The sequence below is a fragment of the Bos grunniens genome, chromosome 3 (assembly GCF_055505025.1).
Source record: "Bos grunniens cultivar Pamir isolate PY7600 chromosome 3, Bosgru_T2T1.0, whole genome shotgun sequence".
Classification (NCBI taxonomy): Eukaryota; Metazoa; Chordata; class Mammalia; order Artiodactyla; family Bovidae; genus Bos; species Bos grunniens.
The window spans coordinates 20,995,247-21,013,850 of record NC_141167.1 but is presented as its reverse complement, the minus strand read 5'-3'; the positions used below and the strand labels follow the sequence as shown (position 1 = coordinate 21,013,850).

General features: G+C 41.1%; 2 protein-coding genes across 16 annotated transcripts in view; one reads left to right on the top strand and one right to left on the bottom strand.

The window, feature by feature from the left end:
- TMEM69 (transmembrane protein 69) lies at window positions 1-4,193 on the bottom strand. 3 transcript variants are annotated; one of them, XM_086386167.1, is made up of 3 exons: window positions 3,864-4,193; window positions 2,152-2,291; window positions 1-1,001 (listed from the first exon to the last, which is right to left on the bottom strand). In XM_086386167.1, the coding sequence occupies exons 2-3, from the start codon at window positions 2,203-2,205 to the stop codon at window positions 288-290; spliced, it is 768 nt and encodes a 255-aa protein (XP_086242293.1). In that variant the 5' UTR covers window positions 2,206-2,291; window positions 3,864-4,193; the 3' UTR covers window positions 1-287. The 3 variants fall into 3 exon arrangements, with proteins under 3 accessions (XP_086242293.1, XP_086242271.1, XP_086242282.1); XM_086386145.1 differs by having other exon boundaries at window positions 4,142-4,193; XM_086386156.1 differs by having other exon boundaries at window positions 2,152-2,288; window positions 4,142-4,193.
- A 56-nt stretch (window positions 4,194-4,249) lies between these two features.
- GPBP1L1 (GC-rich promoter binding protein 1 like 1) overlaps window positions 4,250-18,604 on the top strand; it is a 73,206-nt gene continuing 58,851 nt past the window's right edge. For 3 of the 13 annotated variants that reach the window (XM_086386129.1, XM_086386070.1, XM_086386025.1), the window contains exon 1: window positions 5,484-5,542. The gene's annotated coding sequence lies outside the window, so the exon portion shown is untranslated. Of the gene's footprint in view, window positions 4,465-5,443; window positions 5,547-6,050; window positions 6,479-18,604 lie in introns of those variants that run through there. The other 10 variants (XM_086386119.1, XM_086386062.1, XM_086386015.1 and 7 more) reach the window with 5 other exon arrangements.

Here is an 18,604-nt window from a genome sequence, read left to right as displayed (position 1 = left end):
TGTTTTTCATCTTTTTTTATTTACATTTTTCAAAAATTAAAACACTGAAAATTTTAAGTGGATGACTATAACTCATAAAAAGACTAAATGAGAATTTTACTTAAGGGTTTTCAAGCTGCTTCTCAGTGATTTCTATAAGATAAAGATTTATACAAATGAAAAATAGTTTGTAAAGAAAATATCACCTTTCCTGGGAAAAAGCTAAACAGGAGAGGTAGAAAAAGATGACTGCAAAACACAAGGCTTCTAACCAACATGCTAACATTATCTATAGAGTAGTTTTATATTTATTTTACTTGCCCAAGTCCCTTGGGTCCTTTCTCTGGATAAAAATCTTTCACTAGTAAAGTGATTACAAATGAAAAAAAGGCCACTAAAGTGACTACTATCCTCAGGGCTTTGAACCAATTGGGGTAATGGGGCAAGAGAAAAAGTTCAGTGTGTAATGCTATCCCCAAACCTATTATTACTGTGACTATAGCTTCACTGAGTCTTTCAGAAATAAAGAAAGCAAACCATGAAAACACAACAGGAGCTATACTATTAGCTAAATTGAGGAAGTCTGGTTTGGCTGGACTACCTTCTGGCAGAGCAAAACCCCATCTGATCCCTCCCAAGAAAGAAAGGAAACTGGCTCCATAAGCCATCTGAGTAAAAGCTAACATGGGAATATAAGTCTTTGTCATCACCATGACCAGTGGTGGAGCAACGAAGGGGATTAGTCCTGCCAGAGTTATGTATAATGCTGGCTTTGGGCTGTCAGGCAGGAAACTGATGGTTCGTGGTGGCCTGGCTGGAAGCACTGCTTGCTCTTGCTTCTTCTTAAAACTGCATAGGGAAGTATGATAATACTGTGTCTTGTTCACACATGCTGGAAAGGATGAGAAAAGCCAAAGCCTCGAAAACAAAGGGGAAAAGTTCTGCTCAAGACATGTCTTGTGAGTAAGTGTTTCTATTCTCCTGCTGGCTCCTGGTCTGACTGTGGAAGTGTACTTCAGCATCTACAGGGAAAACAGAACCAGAAGACAACGAAACAGACTTAAAAAAGAAAATCACCAAATGTTTTAGTCACAATATGAAACAATATAAAAACAAACCATGTGCTTTCTGTTAGCATGTCAAACGTAAAGGTTGGCACATAGGGTGATGTTATTGCTGCAAAGACTATTAAATAACTATACAACATCCAAAAGAAGCTACTACAGAATAGAAACCGTGATGTTATCCCATGAAAGAAAGATCTGGAGGAACAGATAAAGACTAGGTCTTTAGCTTTTGGCATTCTAAACTGCCTCTTAAGAAGCTGCACTAATTACTATGGCAGTTCTGTTTTATGTAAAGAAAATTAAGCTTTAGATACTGCAGACTTTTCATAGCTTCATGCCTTTCTACAAGTCTCTGCCTAGAATTTTAGATTACCATTTTTCTCTCTAGGGAACTTACCTTTCAAAATTCAGCTGGAAGCTTTCTCCAATGTGATTTAATTCTGCTATAAGTACCCTATGCACACTCCTATCATAACTCTCACAGTGAATTAAAATCACATATTCATTTGTCTGTCTCAGTAGACCTGAGGGCTTGGACCATATGTTTTTTTTTCCTTTGCCTTAAAAAAAACTCCCCGGTGCCGTTCATGGAACATGGCCAAAGCAATAACCTCTTCTGCTGATTCTGTTCTTTAGTGAGTAAATTCCATACTTCAATAGTTGCACAGATCAACTGTAACTCAGAAAATACTGGATTAAAGAAAACAAAAGAGCTATTTAAAGAATCTTGGTAGTTACTCAAAGTTGCTAGGAATGAGTCCATCTTGAGAACTGTTTTTTTTTTCTTTTTGTCTAGAATGTTCTTCCCTGAGGTATCTGCATCGCTCATTGCCTCACTCTGACCACCCTATTTATAAATGCAAAACTTAAAAGTCTACTGTCCCTATTCCCCTTCCCTGCTCTGTAGTTCTCCACAGCACTTACCATTTGACATACCAAATATTTCACTTTGACATATTAAATATTTTCACTTATTTGTATTTTACTCTTACCCAGATCAACTAGAGTATGAAGATAAGGATTTTTGTCTTCTTTATTTTACTACTATTGCCCAGTGAAGCAGTGCTTGGAAAGTAGTGCTCAAATATTTGCTGAATAAACCAACCTTTGAAGATGCTTGAGAACACTTCCTGATGAAGTGAAGCATACTGGCTCCCATTGAAAGTCTTGCTTAGGAAGATGCCACACAGTTCTGATTAATGTATTTTTACAGTTAAGTGGAGGGTCTGAATCAGAAGCATGCTGCTGTGAACAAAATAAGATGTCATTTAATTTTCTTCACTTCGTAATTTTTAAAAATAGGAATTTGGGGGAATTTCTTCCATGTAACAGTTTCCTTTGGAAACAGTCATTAATGTTTAAAAAAATCAGTAACATGTAGTAAATAAATCCTTTTCTTTGAACTATTATTTTAGCTTTTGCTCTTGGGTGTAAAGAGTAATGCAGAGAGTGTATCTAGATTTTTACAAATGCCTCTATCATTTCCCAACCGTGTGACCTTGGATAAATTGCTTCCTTGAAGTGCCATCTTTCTTATCTTTAACACTGAAAGTCATAGCTTGTCTGCTTTCTTTTTTCTCCTTAGTTATGTATTTTGGGGCTTAGGAGTTTATAGCTTAAAAGTAATGATAATAGCAATCAATACAACTAGCTGTGAACCAGGCATTATAACTATGTGTTTAATATGCACTGACTTATTTAATACAGTCACCTCATCAACTTGGTGCTGAGTGATACTAATAATCTATTAAGTTAGAGTGCAGATTTTGGAGTCAAATGACCTGGGCTGGAATTCTGGCTCTACCATGTATTAGTTATGTGATTTTGGACAAATTATTTAACCTGATTATAGTGCAGTTCACTCACCTAAGGCTTATAATAACTACATAGGGTCGCTATAAAAATTAAATAAGCTAATAGATGTAAAAAGCTGAGCACTGTCCCTAACACAAAGCAGGCACTAAACACACACACACACACACACACACACACAAAACCACCAAACTAGCTATTATTCCCACCTTACAAAATGTAAGCAACCAGTACGTGGCTGAATGAGAATACTATGAACCCAGATCTGTCATGTTTACATGAGTCCTAGTATTAACCAGAAAAACAGAAGTGTCTACAATCCAAAACCCACAGTTGCTGCTTAATTTAAAAACTTGGGGAGTTCCCTGGTGGTCCAGTGGTTGAGAGTCTGCAGTCTCCCAATGCAGGGGACGTGGTTTGAGCCCTGTGGAGGAACTAAGATCCCACATGCAAAAGCAACTAGGCTCTCCAGCCGCAAGGAGTCACATCTAAGACCTAACACAGATTAAAAAAAAAAAAAAAAAACTTGGCAAAGCCCCCTTGCCTGCCCCCTTGCAGGTCTATCAAAAGATTCCTTTAGTAATAAATTTCTCACCTATTGGGGGGAAAAAAAACCAAACAGTGAACTAATTTCTTGATCACAGATATTAGGGCTGGGTCAAGAAATTCTGTATACCAGACTGTCAATGGCTATCTCTCCATATATGGAAGTAAGTAGGGAGTTAAGTTATCCCGGTTAATTAGATAATATGGGCTTCCCTGGTGGCTCAGATGGTAAAGAATCTGCCTTCAATGCAGGAGACCCAGGTTTGATTCCTAGGTCAGGAAGATTACCTGGGGAAGGGAATGGCAACCCACTCCAGTATTCTTGCCTGGAGAATTCCATGGACAGAGGAAACTGGCAGCCTACAGTGCATGGGATCACAAAGAGTCGGACGCAACTGAGTGAACACACACACACACGCTTCCACACATACACGATTCCTGACTCCCAAACACACATACCTGCTGGACCGACCTACTCACGTTTGTTCAAAATCACCTTTTTAAGGGATTTCAAAAATATACATGCTCCCCAACCTTCCGAACTCCCTAGGCACTGTGACAAGTGCTTACAAACTGCAACTCTTAGAGCCGACATCAGTAGAAAAGGGATGAGGTCTGGACGCAGAGATCCCCGGGAAATCTTGCTCAACAGTGCCCGCGGATTCAATTTACACCAAAGCCTTGGTGCCCCACCACTTTTCCCAACCTGCATCTGTGGCAACAGCCCTTCTACTCACTTGCCAGCGACGCACACAGAAGTAGAAACCTGAAGAGCTCGGAACTCTGGGAAAAAAAAACTTCCGGCAAGTGAGAATAAATAGTCCCCCCTCACTTCCTGAGAGCAAAAAAAATGAATCCGGGTGGAAACTTGACCAGCGCTAACTAGGTCCCACCCTGGGTTTTCTGTAAAATCTTAGTTCTAGTAGAAACTGGCTTTTGAAGTCTGTAGGGTACTTAAATGGTCCTTTCCTTTCTAGTACAGGTTTCCCAGCCAACAAAATCTGCACAGCAGAGTTCGGGAATGTAGAGTGCAATTACGGAGTGATGGTGGTATAAGAAGGTAGGAGATTCGGAGTCCAGGTCAAGTATGACTTGGCCAAATTGCTTGCTATCTCTGGAACTCATTTTTTCTTTTTAAAAAATATTTATTAATTTGGCTGCACCGGGTCTTAGTTGCAGCATGTGGGATCTAGTTCCCCGACCAGGGATCGAACTGGAACCCCTTAGACTGAGAGTGCAGAGTCTTAGCCAGTGGCTCACCAGCGAAGTCCCTGGAACTCATTTTTGACTTTGCACTGAAAAGGGGTTTCTAGGATAGCCTGGGCATATCTCACAGCTCATTAAGGTACTGAACTAGTACTACTTAAGGGGAAAAAAGTTCCACTTCATTCTCTTTGCTGGTGCCTGGAAATTTTGTTAAGAAATAAAGAAAACAAGGGGCAAGACTTTTATTTTCATGAAAAGTGTGTTAAGAGCCTTTAGGGTGATCCGTAAGTTAGATTATTCCTCCTGTCACTCTCTGCTTTAACTTTTATTTGTGGGCTTTGTGACCTTGAGCAGGTCCCTTCCCTTCTCCGGGCCTCCATTTCACAGTCTATCAAAGGAAACACCATCAGGCAATTTGCGCGTTTATCTGAAAACAAAAGGAGAGCTGCAGGAGCCCACGCTAGCCAGTTTCTCCATTCCTCCCGATTCTAGGTAGTCTAGCTTCCTGGTTGCCGGATATCACATGGTTTAGCCTCTCGTACAGAACAGATTCACAGCCAATTCTTCCTAATAGTAACACTTTTCAGTCGCCATAGGCTTTCACTTTTATTTCCTTCTCGGCCATGGCAGCGCCGCCCCTTCCCGTTATGCGATACCCAATGAGACTTAGGGCTGAAGAAACAGCTTCTCCGCCCTGGCACTGGAGCAGGCTCTGGCCAGAAAACCGCCCAGTACTGGGACGGGGGCGTGACGCCAGCGGTCGGGCGGAACTACCACTCCCAGCGGGTAGTGCGTCGGGACCAGCCACTCAGGCCGCCAAAGCCCGGCCGTGTGGCCTGCTGGGGGCTGGAGTCTTAACGGCGCGCGCACGTGAAAGAAGGAAGGCGCCGAAGGTGGGAAAGGGTCGGAAAACACACGCGCCTACAAAACCGGTTTGTTAGTATTTGTAGATGTAGTTTGGAGAAGTGCGCTTGCTGAGAGATGGGCTGTGGGAAGGTGCAGAATGAAGGGGCGGGGAAAAACGGGTGCACATACACACCCCCACCCACTCATTCACCGGCGCCCAGGCCCTAGTGCCTGGAGAGGAGATGTGAAGGGGAGTACCAAATCCAGCTGGTCTCTGCCTCTGAGGCGGCGCTAGGAAAGACAGTGTTCAACTCTGTAGAGGGGCGGGGGCGCCGCCAAGAGACGCAGCGGAGGGAGCTGGGGGCGGGGCAGGGAATAACCGCCGTCCCCTGGGCTAAACGTTGGCTGCTTGGGGCGCCGGCGGGGGTCACCCCGAACAGGGCTCGTGCGCATGCGCGTGCGCCCTTGTGGGTGGTGCGAACGGGTGGGCGTGTGTGAGGCGGGGTGAGATCGGGGGAGGGCCGGGCTGGTCGTCGCTCCTCCCCGTCCACCCGGTCTGCCCCTCCTGGGCCTTGTGGGCCGGGCAGCCATTTTGGGAAGACCTTTGTTATGGTTGTGGGCTCTCCACCTCTGCCGGATCAGGAAGCTGGGGACTCGCCCTCAGACGCTGCGACTGGTCCCTAACTGTAGCCCCTCCACTGCCCGGTGAGTGAGAGTTCTCGACAACGGGGCAGTAGGGGATCGTGAGTGATCCGGCGCAGGGCTCCACCCGGTGCCTGCCTGACCGGCTGTTGAAACAAGTTGAAGGAGGCTCTCACACAGGTGGTTGGGTGTAGGTCGGTCCGAGGACCGGGAGCGGAGCCCACGGGTCGTGTGGTTCGAACGGGGCACCTTCCCCCACGCGTGGAGCGTTGCACACGAGCGTCGTCGAGAGCCAGAGCGCTCCTACTTTAACTTTGCTCTTCGGGTCGGAACGCTCACCTGCGGCTCTCTGGCTCCTCTCCAGGCGTTCCGGCTTATTGGTGATTGAGTAGCTTGGTTTACGGTTACTTTTTCTTTCTCCTTCTTAAATTAGAGCCAAGGGCTTTTGTTTCCCAGTGATGGAAAAATCTAAGGGGAAAAAAACGTGTGAGTCAAATGTGGGGTATCTGAGGGGGAAAGAAGAGCTTTAACCCCGCACCCCTGCCCCCAGTGTTCCGGTTCCCCTTGGTAGCGAGGTGTTTTCGTTAATTTAGATCGTCTGTCCAGCCTCTACCGACTCCTCCCTATCTGAAGAAAAAAGCTGGTCGATCTTTAAGTGTTTTAGTGAGGACTTTTTCTGTTTTACATCTGTCTACTTCTCCCTACTCTCCGTGAAACTCAAAAGAAAGGCTGAATCTAAAATGGCTGTAGCTTGGGGAAGTGCCCCGAGCTTAGTAACTTAAACACGTTAACAAGTCTTGAATTCTTATTTTTCCTTAGTTATTTTTCAATAACTGGGTCTTTTGATCTTACTGTTGTCTTGTCTTGAAGAGCCTTTGCTAGCTGAAAACAAAGGTGAGGCTAAAGTAGTTTGCTTACTCCAAAAGTTTACATAATAAGAGTGGGTGCGGTTTTTTTGGTAGTTGCTTATAGTTTTGAAATTGTGCTGTGGTGTTAATTTTATCAGCCAACTTTGTGCTGTTAAGTTGGTTTGTCATATTTGTTAAAATACATGCTCTTAATGTTTATTGCTTATCTGGGAAAAATAAAGTTTATGGTGGCTCATGTTTTAGTTTAGTAACAGAAGTCACATTCTGTGTAATTCCTTCCAATAAGTATAGTGATTGGTCTTCAATAGACTTAGATTTGCAGTTTGGTCGATTGCTGGCCTTTTCTAAGGTCTTTTATATTGGGACACGTATCAGAAGAATGTAAGACAAATGAAAACAGACTTTAAGTGGAGTGCCTGATTGTTGTGCCCTTTCAAACAAAAGGCTGTTTTTTTGTTTGCAGCTTAAAAAACAACATTAGATCCAGAGGTTTAACTGAAAACAAAAGGGCATAGAATGGAAATCAAAAACAGTTAACTTCAGTATTTGGGAAGATGCTCCAGTTTCAAGTTGAAATCTGTCTAAAAGATAAAATAATAAAGTGCTAATTGTGAATGAGAAGTTTGGAATTAATAGGAAAATAAACTATTTTACTTCATCGTCCTTCCCTAGGGAGTCAATTTCAACTTACCTCTCCACATTCGTTCAATATGAAAGTTTACTTTTGTCAACTCCCCTGGGATTTTTTGTTGTTCTTAAATTATTTTGGTGGTTTTACAGAAAAAACGTTTAAAGTGCTTTATAGAAATTACAAGTCAATTGCTTTGTGTTTTTCTTTTGTTGACTACTGAACCCATAAACTTGGGTGAGACCTCTTTTTTTTTTTAAAGGTTCTCGAAACTGTACATACTGATACAAATATTCTTTCAATTGATTCTGAATAGCATCTTAGCAAAGCTCTTGAAATTTGGTCGTGGCGGGGTGTTAGGAAGCCATTTTTATTTTGAATGAATTCAGCTTGGTTTTCTTGTCAGTGGCTGTTTAGTAGTTTGGTTGAGGACAGCACATGCAGCCATTTTAATAAGTTTGGAATGACAAGAAATCTGGGACATATTTCTGCTTGTAATTAATATTTAAATACTTAGATAAAACATAACAATTTTGAATCATACTTCCAACAAATTGCGTATCTTTGTTTTATGATTAAAACATAAAGTGTATGCACTTAGTAACAGGAGTAACTAATGTGCCAGAGGCTTACAGTTGCTTGAATTGCTTTATATTTTTATTAGTTTATTCCTGTGAGGTAGATATTGTTTTATTCCCATTATTTTAGTTGAGGAAAATAAGTTCAGATATTCATCCAACTAGTACATATTTAAACCTAAGCAATTTTTTAAATATCCCAACTGAAAAAGTAGTTTGTGGAAAAGGCAAATTGTGGTATTTATGGTTTTTCAAATAATTGTAATGGGGAAGGAATCTGGCTGATACTAAGATGAAAAACTTGAATGAAGTTTTGGCTTTCCCCATTCATAGAAAGGGACTGCCCTGGTGGCTCAGACCGTGAAGCGTCTGCCTACAAGCGGGAGACCTGGGTTCGATCCCTGGGTTGGGAAGATCCCCTGGAGAAGGAAATAGCAACCCACTCCAGTACTCCCGCTTGGAAAATCCCATGGACGGAGGGGTCTGGTAAGCTGAAGTCCATGGGGTCCCAAAGAGTCAGACATGGCTGAGCGACTTTCCTTTGTTTCTTTTCTTTCATACATAGAAAACATACTACTTCGTAACTGACTATAGTTGCCATTGTCTGCAGTTTGATATGTGGTTGTGCTGAGAGGTAGCTGCCCAAGTCACTTCAAAATCAGACTGATTTTTTATTTCCCACTGGATTTCTGCTCAAAACAAAACTGACTACAATCAACCTTGGAAAATAATTCAGTGAGATAAGCTGAAATTCTTTTGTCCACAGGTATATCTTAACTAATGAGGTAAAATATTGCTCATGTTATGAATTTTACAGGTGATTTCAAATATACTCGGCAAATATTTAAAGGCATCTAGTAGTTATTTTTATTTACTGAAGCAAATAATCAGCCTTTTGGTCAGACTTCCCTGGCAATCCAGTGATTAAGACTCTTCTCTTTCATTGCAAGGAAACCTGGGTTTGATACATGGCTAGAGAAGTAAGATCCTGCATGCAGCATGGCATGACAAAAAATAATAGTAATAATAAAAATTATTTATTATTTTAAAAAATCGACCTTTAACTCGTCTGTTGGACGTGTTATTTTTCAAACAAAATGGTTCAGTCATTCTTTTAAGACACACTTTAAGAAATGTTGGAGGCTGTACTGTGGTGCCAGTTTCAGCCTGCTAAGGTCTAGGAATGCCTAGATGACTATAAAACATTCCTACCACCCAGGAACTTAGTAGTTTAACAGATAAGCACAAAAATATTCACAGGATAACAACATAGAAAGCTGTGTTTCTTAAAGGAGTTAATTTTTAACATAGTCATTAAGCTTACCTTCCTTTTCTATAATAAAACTACTTTGCCATATATTAATCAGATGTCAGACAAGAGGATCATCAGTATGAACAAAGTTTTAGTGCGCTTTTCTGAGTAGCAGGTCTGTATGTGTGGAATAAGTTGGTGGTGTTTTTGTTTTTTTGCCTTTTAAGAATTAAGTTTGATTATACTTTATATTGCAAACTCTGCTTTGTGTTAGTCCCTCAGTCATGTCCGAATCTTTGTGACCCCATGGACTGTAGCCCACCAGGCTCCTCTGTCCATGGAATTCTCCAGGGAAGAACACTGGAGTGGGTTGTCATTCCCTTCTCCAGGGGATCTTCCCAACCTAGGGATCGAACCTGGGTCTCCTGCATTTCAGGCAGATACTTCACTGTCTGAGCCACCAAAGATTATATATTTAAATGTCATTATATAAAAAAGTTCTCTTCTGAATTACTGCTGTCCTTGAAGTTTACAAGTATGTTGAAAAGTTGGTTTGGGGGTTCTTTAGTTAGTTAATTAAAAGGTAGAACTATTCCAGTGTTCCATCTATGTGCTTATTATTAGCTCTGCTTTCTAATTAGTCTTACCAGGTTATGGTAGAAGGATAGTGAGAACCATTTATTGAAGGCTTCATAAACTAGAGGGTGTAACAGAGTCCATTTTTTATATATATATATATATATATATATATATATGTTGTTACTCCTTAAAATGCTTGTTTAAATAGGTGATATTAATGCTTCTATATGTAAATGTACAGAGGATCCAAGAAGTTCAATGGTTTGCATAACATAGTGAGAGCTGGGGACTAAGACAGCTGTCTGATTCCGAAGCTGGATTTTCACCACATCATGTAGAGAGATGGCATGGTGGTATGGTGGTCATAGTGCCTTTGGTTTGAATCTCTGCATTACCACTTAAAGCTTTGAGACTTTGGTAAAGTTTTAGGTATGATTTCTGCCTGCTGCTTTGTTAAATGGGGGTAATAGTACCTTCTCATAGAGTTTTTGTGGTAAACAAATGAAATAACATTTGTGTAGTTCTTAATACAATGCCTGACTATTGTAAGCACTTCATAATTGTCAAATTTTTCAAAATTGTCTTTATCTTTTACTCATTGAATTAAATTCTATGGAATCTGAACAGATGGTTGCACATGGGCTTTTCAGTATTCTTTTTTTCCTTTTCTAGTTATTACTTTTCTGTTGACTTCTCTTTATTTGAATCAGTATCCAGGTCCCACACACTGTAATTGACTGATATTCTTTTAAGCCTATTAGTTTGTATATTTCTTCTGGGTTTTTTCCCTTGTACTTTGTTGAAGAAACCAGGTTATTTCTCCTGCAGTTTCCCACATTCTAGATTTTCCTGTAAATTGGTAGCCTTTTTTTTTCTTCTGGTTTGTTCAGTGTTTCTCATATCATTTTCTCGCAATTTCTCTGTTGAGCAGCATAGAGAAATTGTATGAGATATTAACCCTCCTTCAACATGGTTATAAAATGGAGTGTTTGTTTTGGTCCTGTGCCCAATTCAGTGTTAACTTTTCCAGGTAGTTTGTTTCTTGTCCTTTTTTTCCCTGCCTAGGCGATGGCCCCCCACTCAAGTACTCTTGCCTGGAAAATCCCATGGACGGAGGAGCCTGGTGGGCTGCAGTCCATTGTATCGCTAAGAGTCGGAGACGACTGAGTGGCTTCCCTTTCACTTTTCTGCATTGGAGAAGGAAATGGCAACCCACCCCAGTGTTCTTGCCTGGAGAATCCCAGAGACAGGGGAGTCTGGTGGGCTGCCGTCTATGGGGTCGCACAGAGTCGGACATGACTGAAGCGACTTAGCAGCAGCAGCAGCAACAGTGTATATTTGTTGTATTATAAAATTGAGCTAAATATGCTGGGTTTGTAGTGGTTTTGTCTTTTTTTTTGGTTACTAGTGAGTAGTTTCCTCAGCCTGTTTGGTCTGAAAATTTCTCTTCTCAAAACAGCATTTTTTCCCTATTGTTTACCCCTGCCCTGTGTGTGCACGTGCGAGCCAAGCCACTTCAGTTGTGTCCAACTCTGTAACCCAGTGGACTGTAGGCAGCCTACCAGGCTCCTCTGTCCATGGAATTCTCTGGGCAAGAATACTGGAGCGGGTTGCCGTGCCCTCCTCCAGGGGATCTTCCCCACCTAGGGATCAAACCCATGTCTCTTATGTCTCCTGCATTAGCAGTCAGGTTCTTTACCACTAGTGCCACTTGGGAAGCCCGTTTATCTCTGCTCAGTTCAGTTCAATCGCTCAGTCTTGTCCAACTCTTTTGTGACCCCATGAATTGCAGCACACCAGGCCTCCCTGTCCATCACCAACTCACGGAGTTCACCCAAACTCATGTGCATCGAGTCTGTGATGCCATCCAGCCATCCCATCCTCTGTCGTCCCCTTCTCCTCCTGCCCCCAATCCCTCCCAGCATCAGGGTCTTTTCCAATGAGTCAACTCTTCGCATGAGGTGGCCAAAGTACTGGAGTTTCAGCCTCAGCGTCAGTCCTGCCAGTGAACACCCAGGGCTGATCTCCTTTGGGATGGACTGGTTGGATGTCCTTGTAGTCCAAGGGACTCTCAAGAGTCTTCTCCAATACCACAGTTCAAAAGCATCGATTCTTCGGTGCTCAGCTTTCTTCACAGTCCAACTCTCACATCCATACACGACCACTGGAAAAACCATAGCCTTGACTAGACGGACCTTTGCTGACAAAGTAATATCTCTGCTTTTTTTTAAATCACTAAACTGTACAAAAAAGATCTTCAAAACCCAGATAATCACGATGGTGTGATCACTGACCTAGAGCCAGGCATCCTGGAATGTGAAGTCAAGTGGGCCTTAGAAAGCATCAGTACGAACAAAGCTAGTGGAGGTGATGGAATTCCAGTTGAGCTATTTCAAATCCTGAAAGATGATGCTGTGAAAGTGCTGCACTCAATATGCCAGCAAATTTGGAAAACTCAGCAGTGGCCACAGGACTGGAAAAGGTCAGTTTTCATTCCGATCCCAAAGAAAGGCAATGCCAAAGAATGCTCAAACTACCACACAATTGCAGTCATCTCACACGCTAGTAAAGTAATGCTCAAAATTCTCCAAGCCAGGCTTCAGCAATATGTGAACCATGAACTTCCTGATGTTCAAGCTGGTTTTAGAAAAGGCAGAGGAACCAGAGATCAAATTGCCAACATCCGCTGGATCATGGAAAAAGCAAGAGAGTTCCAGAAAAACATCTATTTCTGCTTTATTGACTATGCCAAAGCCTTTGACTATGTGGATCACAATAAACTGTGGAAAATTCTGAGAGAGATGGGAATACCAGACCACCTGACCTGCCTCTTGAGAAATCTGTATGCAGGTCAGGAAGCAACAGTTAGAACTGGACAGGGAACAACAGACTGGTTCCAAATAGGAAAAGGATTATGTCAAGGCTGTATATTGTCACCCTGCTTATTTAACTTATATGCAGAGTACATCATGAGAAAGGCTGGACTGGAAGAAACACAAGCTGGAATCAAGATTGCCAGGAGAAATATCAATAACCTCAGATATGCAGATGACACTACCCTTATGGCAGAAAGTGAAGAAGAACTAAAAAGCCTCTTGATGAAAGTGGAGAGTGAAAAAGTTGGCTTAAAGCTCAACATTCAGAAAACAAAGATCATGGCATCTGGTCCCATCACTTCATGGGAAATAGATGGGGAAACAGTGTCAGACTTTATTTTGGGGGGCTCCAAAATCACTGCAGATGGTGACTGCAGCCATGAAATTAAAAGACGCTTACTCCTTGGAAGGAAAGTTATGACCAACCTAGATAGCATATTCAAAAGCAGAGACATTGCTTTGCCAACAAAGGTCCGTCTAGTCAAGGCTATGGTTTTTCCAGTGGTCATGTATGGATGTGAGAGTTGGACTGTGAAGAAGGCTGAGTGCCGAAGAATTGATGCTTTTGAACTGTGGTGTTGGAGAAGACTCTTGAGGGTCCCTTGGACTGCAAGGAGATCCAACCAGTCCATTGTGAAGGAGATCAGCCCTGGGATTTCTTTGGAAGGAATGATGCTAAGGCTGAAACTCCAGTACTTTGGCCACCTCATGGGAAGAGTTGACTCATGGGAAAAGACCCTGATGCTGGGAGGGATTGGGGGCAAGAGGAGAAGGGGACGACAGAGGATGGGATGGCTGGATGGCATCACTGACTCGATGGGCGTGAGTCTGAGTGAACTCCGGGAGTTGGTGATGGACAGGGAGGCCTGGTGTACTGCGATTCATGGGGTCTCAAAGAGAGTCCGACACGACTGAGCAACTGAACTGAACTGAAGTCCTTAACTATTAAGCATTACACCTATGAAGTACTCACTGTAAACAAGACCCTTTGTTATTTCCCTGAGTAAAGCATCCAGGCACTCTTCTTAACACTTTGCTTATATTCACTCACTTAATCATTGACTTTCCAACAATCTCCAATTACAGATAATGATTTGAAGCAAAAAGAGGTGAAGTGACTTGTCCAAAGTCATGCAGCTAGTACATGGCAGAGCCAACCAGATCCTGAGTCTGCTCTCCTAACTTAAAAGTAATGTTTGGATTTTGAGCAAAAAACTTATTCTTGAGAAGAGATTTTTAAATATGCTTGTACATAAAACTAATCCACTTAGTTACCTGACTCATATAGCCAGAATTTAATGTGTCAGATGCATCAGGTGATAAATATACTTTTGTAACATAGTATGTTTCATAATATGTTTGTTTATTCGGAACTGTTGTGATTTAAGTAAACTACATTTCTATTAGTGGGATAGTATATAGGTATGTTTGCAGCAGGTGCTTGTGACCTTTTAATAACAAAATGTTGGAAAGGAGATAACTACCTGAGAAAGGTTGCAAATTTTAGTCTAAAAATTTTATACTTTGGGAAATTACTTTCAGGAAATGTTTTTTGGGGAATGAATCAGAGGCACAATGATTAAAATTTGTTACTAATGGGAAGACTGGGAAGATTTATATGTTGATCAGATCAGATCAGATCAGTCGCTCGTCTCATCCTCTGTCGTCCCCTTCTCCTCCTGCCCCCAATCCCTCCCAGCATCAGAGTCTTTTCCAATGGGTCAACTCTTTGCATGAGGTGGCCAAAGTACTGGAATTTCAGCTTTAGCATCATTCCTTCCAAAGAAATCCCAGGGCTGATCTCCAGAATGGACTGGTTGGATCTCCTTGCAGTCCAAGGGACTCTCAAGAGTCTTCTCCAACACCACAGTTCAAAAGCATCCATTCTTCAGCGCTCAGCCTTCTTCATAGTCCAACTCTCACATCCATACATGACCACAGGAAAAACCATAGCCTTGACTAGACGGACCTTTGTTGGCAAAGTAATGTCTCTGCTTTTGAATATGCTATCTAGGTTGGTCATAACTTTCCTTCCAAGGAGTAAGCGTCTTTTAATTTCATGGCTGCAGTCACCATCTGCAGTGATTTTGGAGCCCAGAAAAATAAAGTCTGACACTGTTTCCACTGTTTCCCCATCTATTTCCCATGAAGTCATGGGACCGGATGCCATGATCTTCATTTTCTTTCTTTCTTTTTTTTTTTTTCATCTTCGTTTTCTGAATGTTGAGCTTTAAGCCAACTTTTTCACTCTCCACTTTCACTTTCATCAAGAGGCTTTTGAGTTCCTCTTCACTTTCTGCCATAAGGGTGGTGTCATCTGCATATCTGAGGTTATTGATATTTCTCCCGGCAATCTTGATTCCAGCTTGTGTTTCTTCCTGCCCAGCGTTTCTCATGATGTACTCTGCATATAAGTTAAATAAGCAGGGTGACAATATACAGCCTTGACATAATCCTTTTCCTATTTGGAACCAGTCTGTTGTTCCCTGTCCAGTTCTAACTGTTGCTTCCTGACCTGCATACAGATTTCTCAAGAGGCAGGTCAGGTGGTCTGGTATTCCCATCTCTCTCAGAATTTTCCACAGTTTATTGTGATCCACATAGTCAAAGGCTTTGGCATAGTCAATAAAGCAGAAATAGATGTTTTTCTGGAACTCTCTTGCTTTTTCCATGATCCAGCGGATGTTGGCAATTTGATCTCTGGTTCCTCTGCCTTTTCTAAAACCAGCTTGAACATCAGGAAGTTCATGGTTCACATATTGCTGAAGCCTGGCTTGGAGAATTTTGAGCATTACTTTACTAGCGTGTGAGATGACTGCAATTGTGTGGTAGTTTGAGCATTCTTTGGCATTGCCTTTCTTTGGGATCGGAATGAAAACTGACCTTTTCCAGTCCTGTGGCCACTGCTGAGTTTTCCAAATTTGCTGGCATATTGAGTGCAGCACTTTCACAGCATCATCTTTCAGGATTTGGAATAGCTCAACTGGAATTCTATCACCTCCACTAGCTTTGTTCGTAGTATGTTGAACATTCTAGTAATTAGACTTTTCTTTGTTTCTTTTGTCTGTTTGCCATTTAACCCTGTTCCAGTATCGCCTTTTTGTGAAACTTGATGGGAGTGGAAACTGGAAAAGGACATGTAACTTGTTTGCATACACGCATATACTTTCTTTCCCAGGCCCCTGGTAGCTGTGACCCAGCTGAGCCAATCAAATACACTTGACTGGGTACTCGAGTCTGGAGTGGGAGAGATACAAAGGAGCAAGGACAGTTTAGAATTAATTCTGTTAACTTGTGGCAGTGGCATACTAGCTAGTGGGCAGTTTTCTGAGAGACTTCTTCCTGTGATGTGACTTTGGTTGGTGATTTTGACTGCTTGACTTAATTTTTTACAGGTTTGCCAAATCTTCTCTTTTTTTTTTTGAACTCTCAATATCCTGTTGATAAATTTCCTATTCTGCTAGTATACCAAAACCCGGATTTCTTTTTTTCAACCAAGGATCCTAATTTGTAAAATTGACTAATATAACTTGCTCCTTCTATAAGATATAGTTATTGCCTCTATTTAGAGTGGTCTCCTTCCTAACTCAATAAGTTAAGAAGCCCATGAATGTCTTTTTTTAAAGACAAACCTAGACAGGAATTTTCCCTTTTATCCACTCCCAATTCTTAAGAGCAGTTGTTCTCAACGTTTTTAAATATATATGGGATAAGGCCTGGACACTGTTAGTTTATTAAAGCCCCCCGTGTGATTCTGTCTTTAATTCTTTTATTTAAAAAAAAAACAAACCAATGAATCTGCTGTGTAGAATATTAGAGTATACAGATATGTAAAAATAAAAACTTGACATTCCTGTCATTCAGAAATCACTGCTGTTATCTTTTGGTGCATTTCCTCCCAAGATCTTTCTCTGAGCACATATATGTAAGTTTTTACTTTTATTTTACTAAAATGAGATCAGTTTACAGCTTGGCTTTTTTTTTAACTGAGTGATACCACACTCCATATTCCTTTCCTTTGGTATGCAGGTGCTATTATTCAGATTTCCCCAGCTGATCCAAAAAAAACTGTTTGCTACTGCTGGTTATCCAAACTACTATCTGAACCAGTGCCTTGTCCATTGTTAACCCTTTTTTTAGGGAATTTCTTGGCAGGTTAGGGCTCAACGCTTTGGTTCCGTGGCCTGGGCTCATTCCCTGATTGGGGAACTAAAATCCCACAAGCTGTGCAGTGTGGCCAAAAATAAAGTAAAAATAAAAGTAATTTAAAATGCACTTTGTTTAATTTGTCTTTAATCTAGCTTTGTAGTTCGGTTGCTAAGTTGTGTCTGACTCTTGTGACCCCATTGACTATAACCCGCCAGGCTTCTCTGTCCATGGGATTTCCCAGGCAAGAGTACTGGAGTGGGTTGCCATTTTCTTTGCCAGGGGATCTTTCCGACCCAGGGATTGAATCTGTGTCTCCTGCATTGGCAGTCGGATTCTTTACCGCTTGCACCACCTGGGAAGCCTTTAACCTAGCTTAGTCCTTATTTTTCGGTGATGTTGAGACTGGACTGGTTGTCCTGAGAATGCTTTTGTACAGTTGCATTCTTAAGGTATCACTTAGTTTGTTCCGTTTGTTCCTGTGTTTATCTCTAAAGTTTACAGGTAAAAGCTTGATGGATTTATATCTAAACATTTTGGTGAGAATACATCATAGCTCTATCTCATTTTGCATCATGTCATAATGCACATAATACCTGGTTGACCTACTTTTAGTAGTGCTAAGGTTGATTCTTGGATTAAGGTGATAATAGTTGCGTCCATATATTAAACAGTAAGTCTTGCCACTTGCAACAAGAAACTAATTTGAGTGTTGCTACTTTGTACAAGTTCCTTGTTTGTTATTAATCCTTGGCCTAATTTTTTAAAGACAGCTTTATTGAGATAGAATTTACATAACAAATTACCCACTTTACATGTACAATTTAATGGGTTTTTGGGTTTGTTTTTTTACTGTATTCACAGTTGTATAACCATCGCTACTATCTAATTTTAGAACATTTTCATCACCCCAGAAAGAAGTCTCATGACCATTAACATTCACCTCTTCAACTCTAGGCAGCCACTAATCTCCTTTCTGTCTCTGGAATTGCCTATTTTGGACATTACATATAAATACAATTATACAGTATGTGGTCTTTTGTGTCTGGTTTCCTTCGCTAAGCATAATGTTTTTAATTTTCGTACATGTTGTAGTATGTTTCAGTATTTTTCTTTTTTTTTTGCCATATAGTCTATTGTATGAATATTCCACATTTTGTTTGTTTACTCATCAGTTGATGGGCATTTGCATTTTTACCTCTTTGCAGTTGTTAGTAATGCTGTTATGAATGTTCATGTCAAGTTTTTGTGTGGATATATGTCTACATCTTTCTTGGATCTTTCTAGAAGTGGAATTGCTGATTCATATGGTAACTGACTTTTTAAGAAACTTCTGAAGTGACCCCTTGGTCTCTTGGGTATCTTGAGAGAAATGTCTATTCATATCCTCTCTCGTTTTTTAATTGGGTTGTCTTTTTACTGTTGTGTTGTAGGATTCTTTTTTAATTGAAGTTTGACATTTCATTTCAGGTGTATATGATAATTTTATAATTATAGCAGATAATCGCAAAATAAGCAGCACAATAAGTCTAGTTAACATTTGTCACCATATAGTTACAGAATTTTTTTCTTGTAATG

Coding starts and splice junctions, on each gene's coding strand:
- TMEM69 (XM_086386167.1), bottom strand. CDS start 2,205: ATGGGAGCCAGTATGCTTCACTTCATCAGGAAGTGTTCTCAAGCATCT. Junction 1,002..2,151: donor GTTCTCAAGCATCTTCAAAG/GTTGGTTTATTC, acceptor TTTTCCCTGTAG/ATGCTGAAGTACACTTCCAC.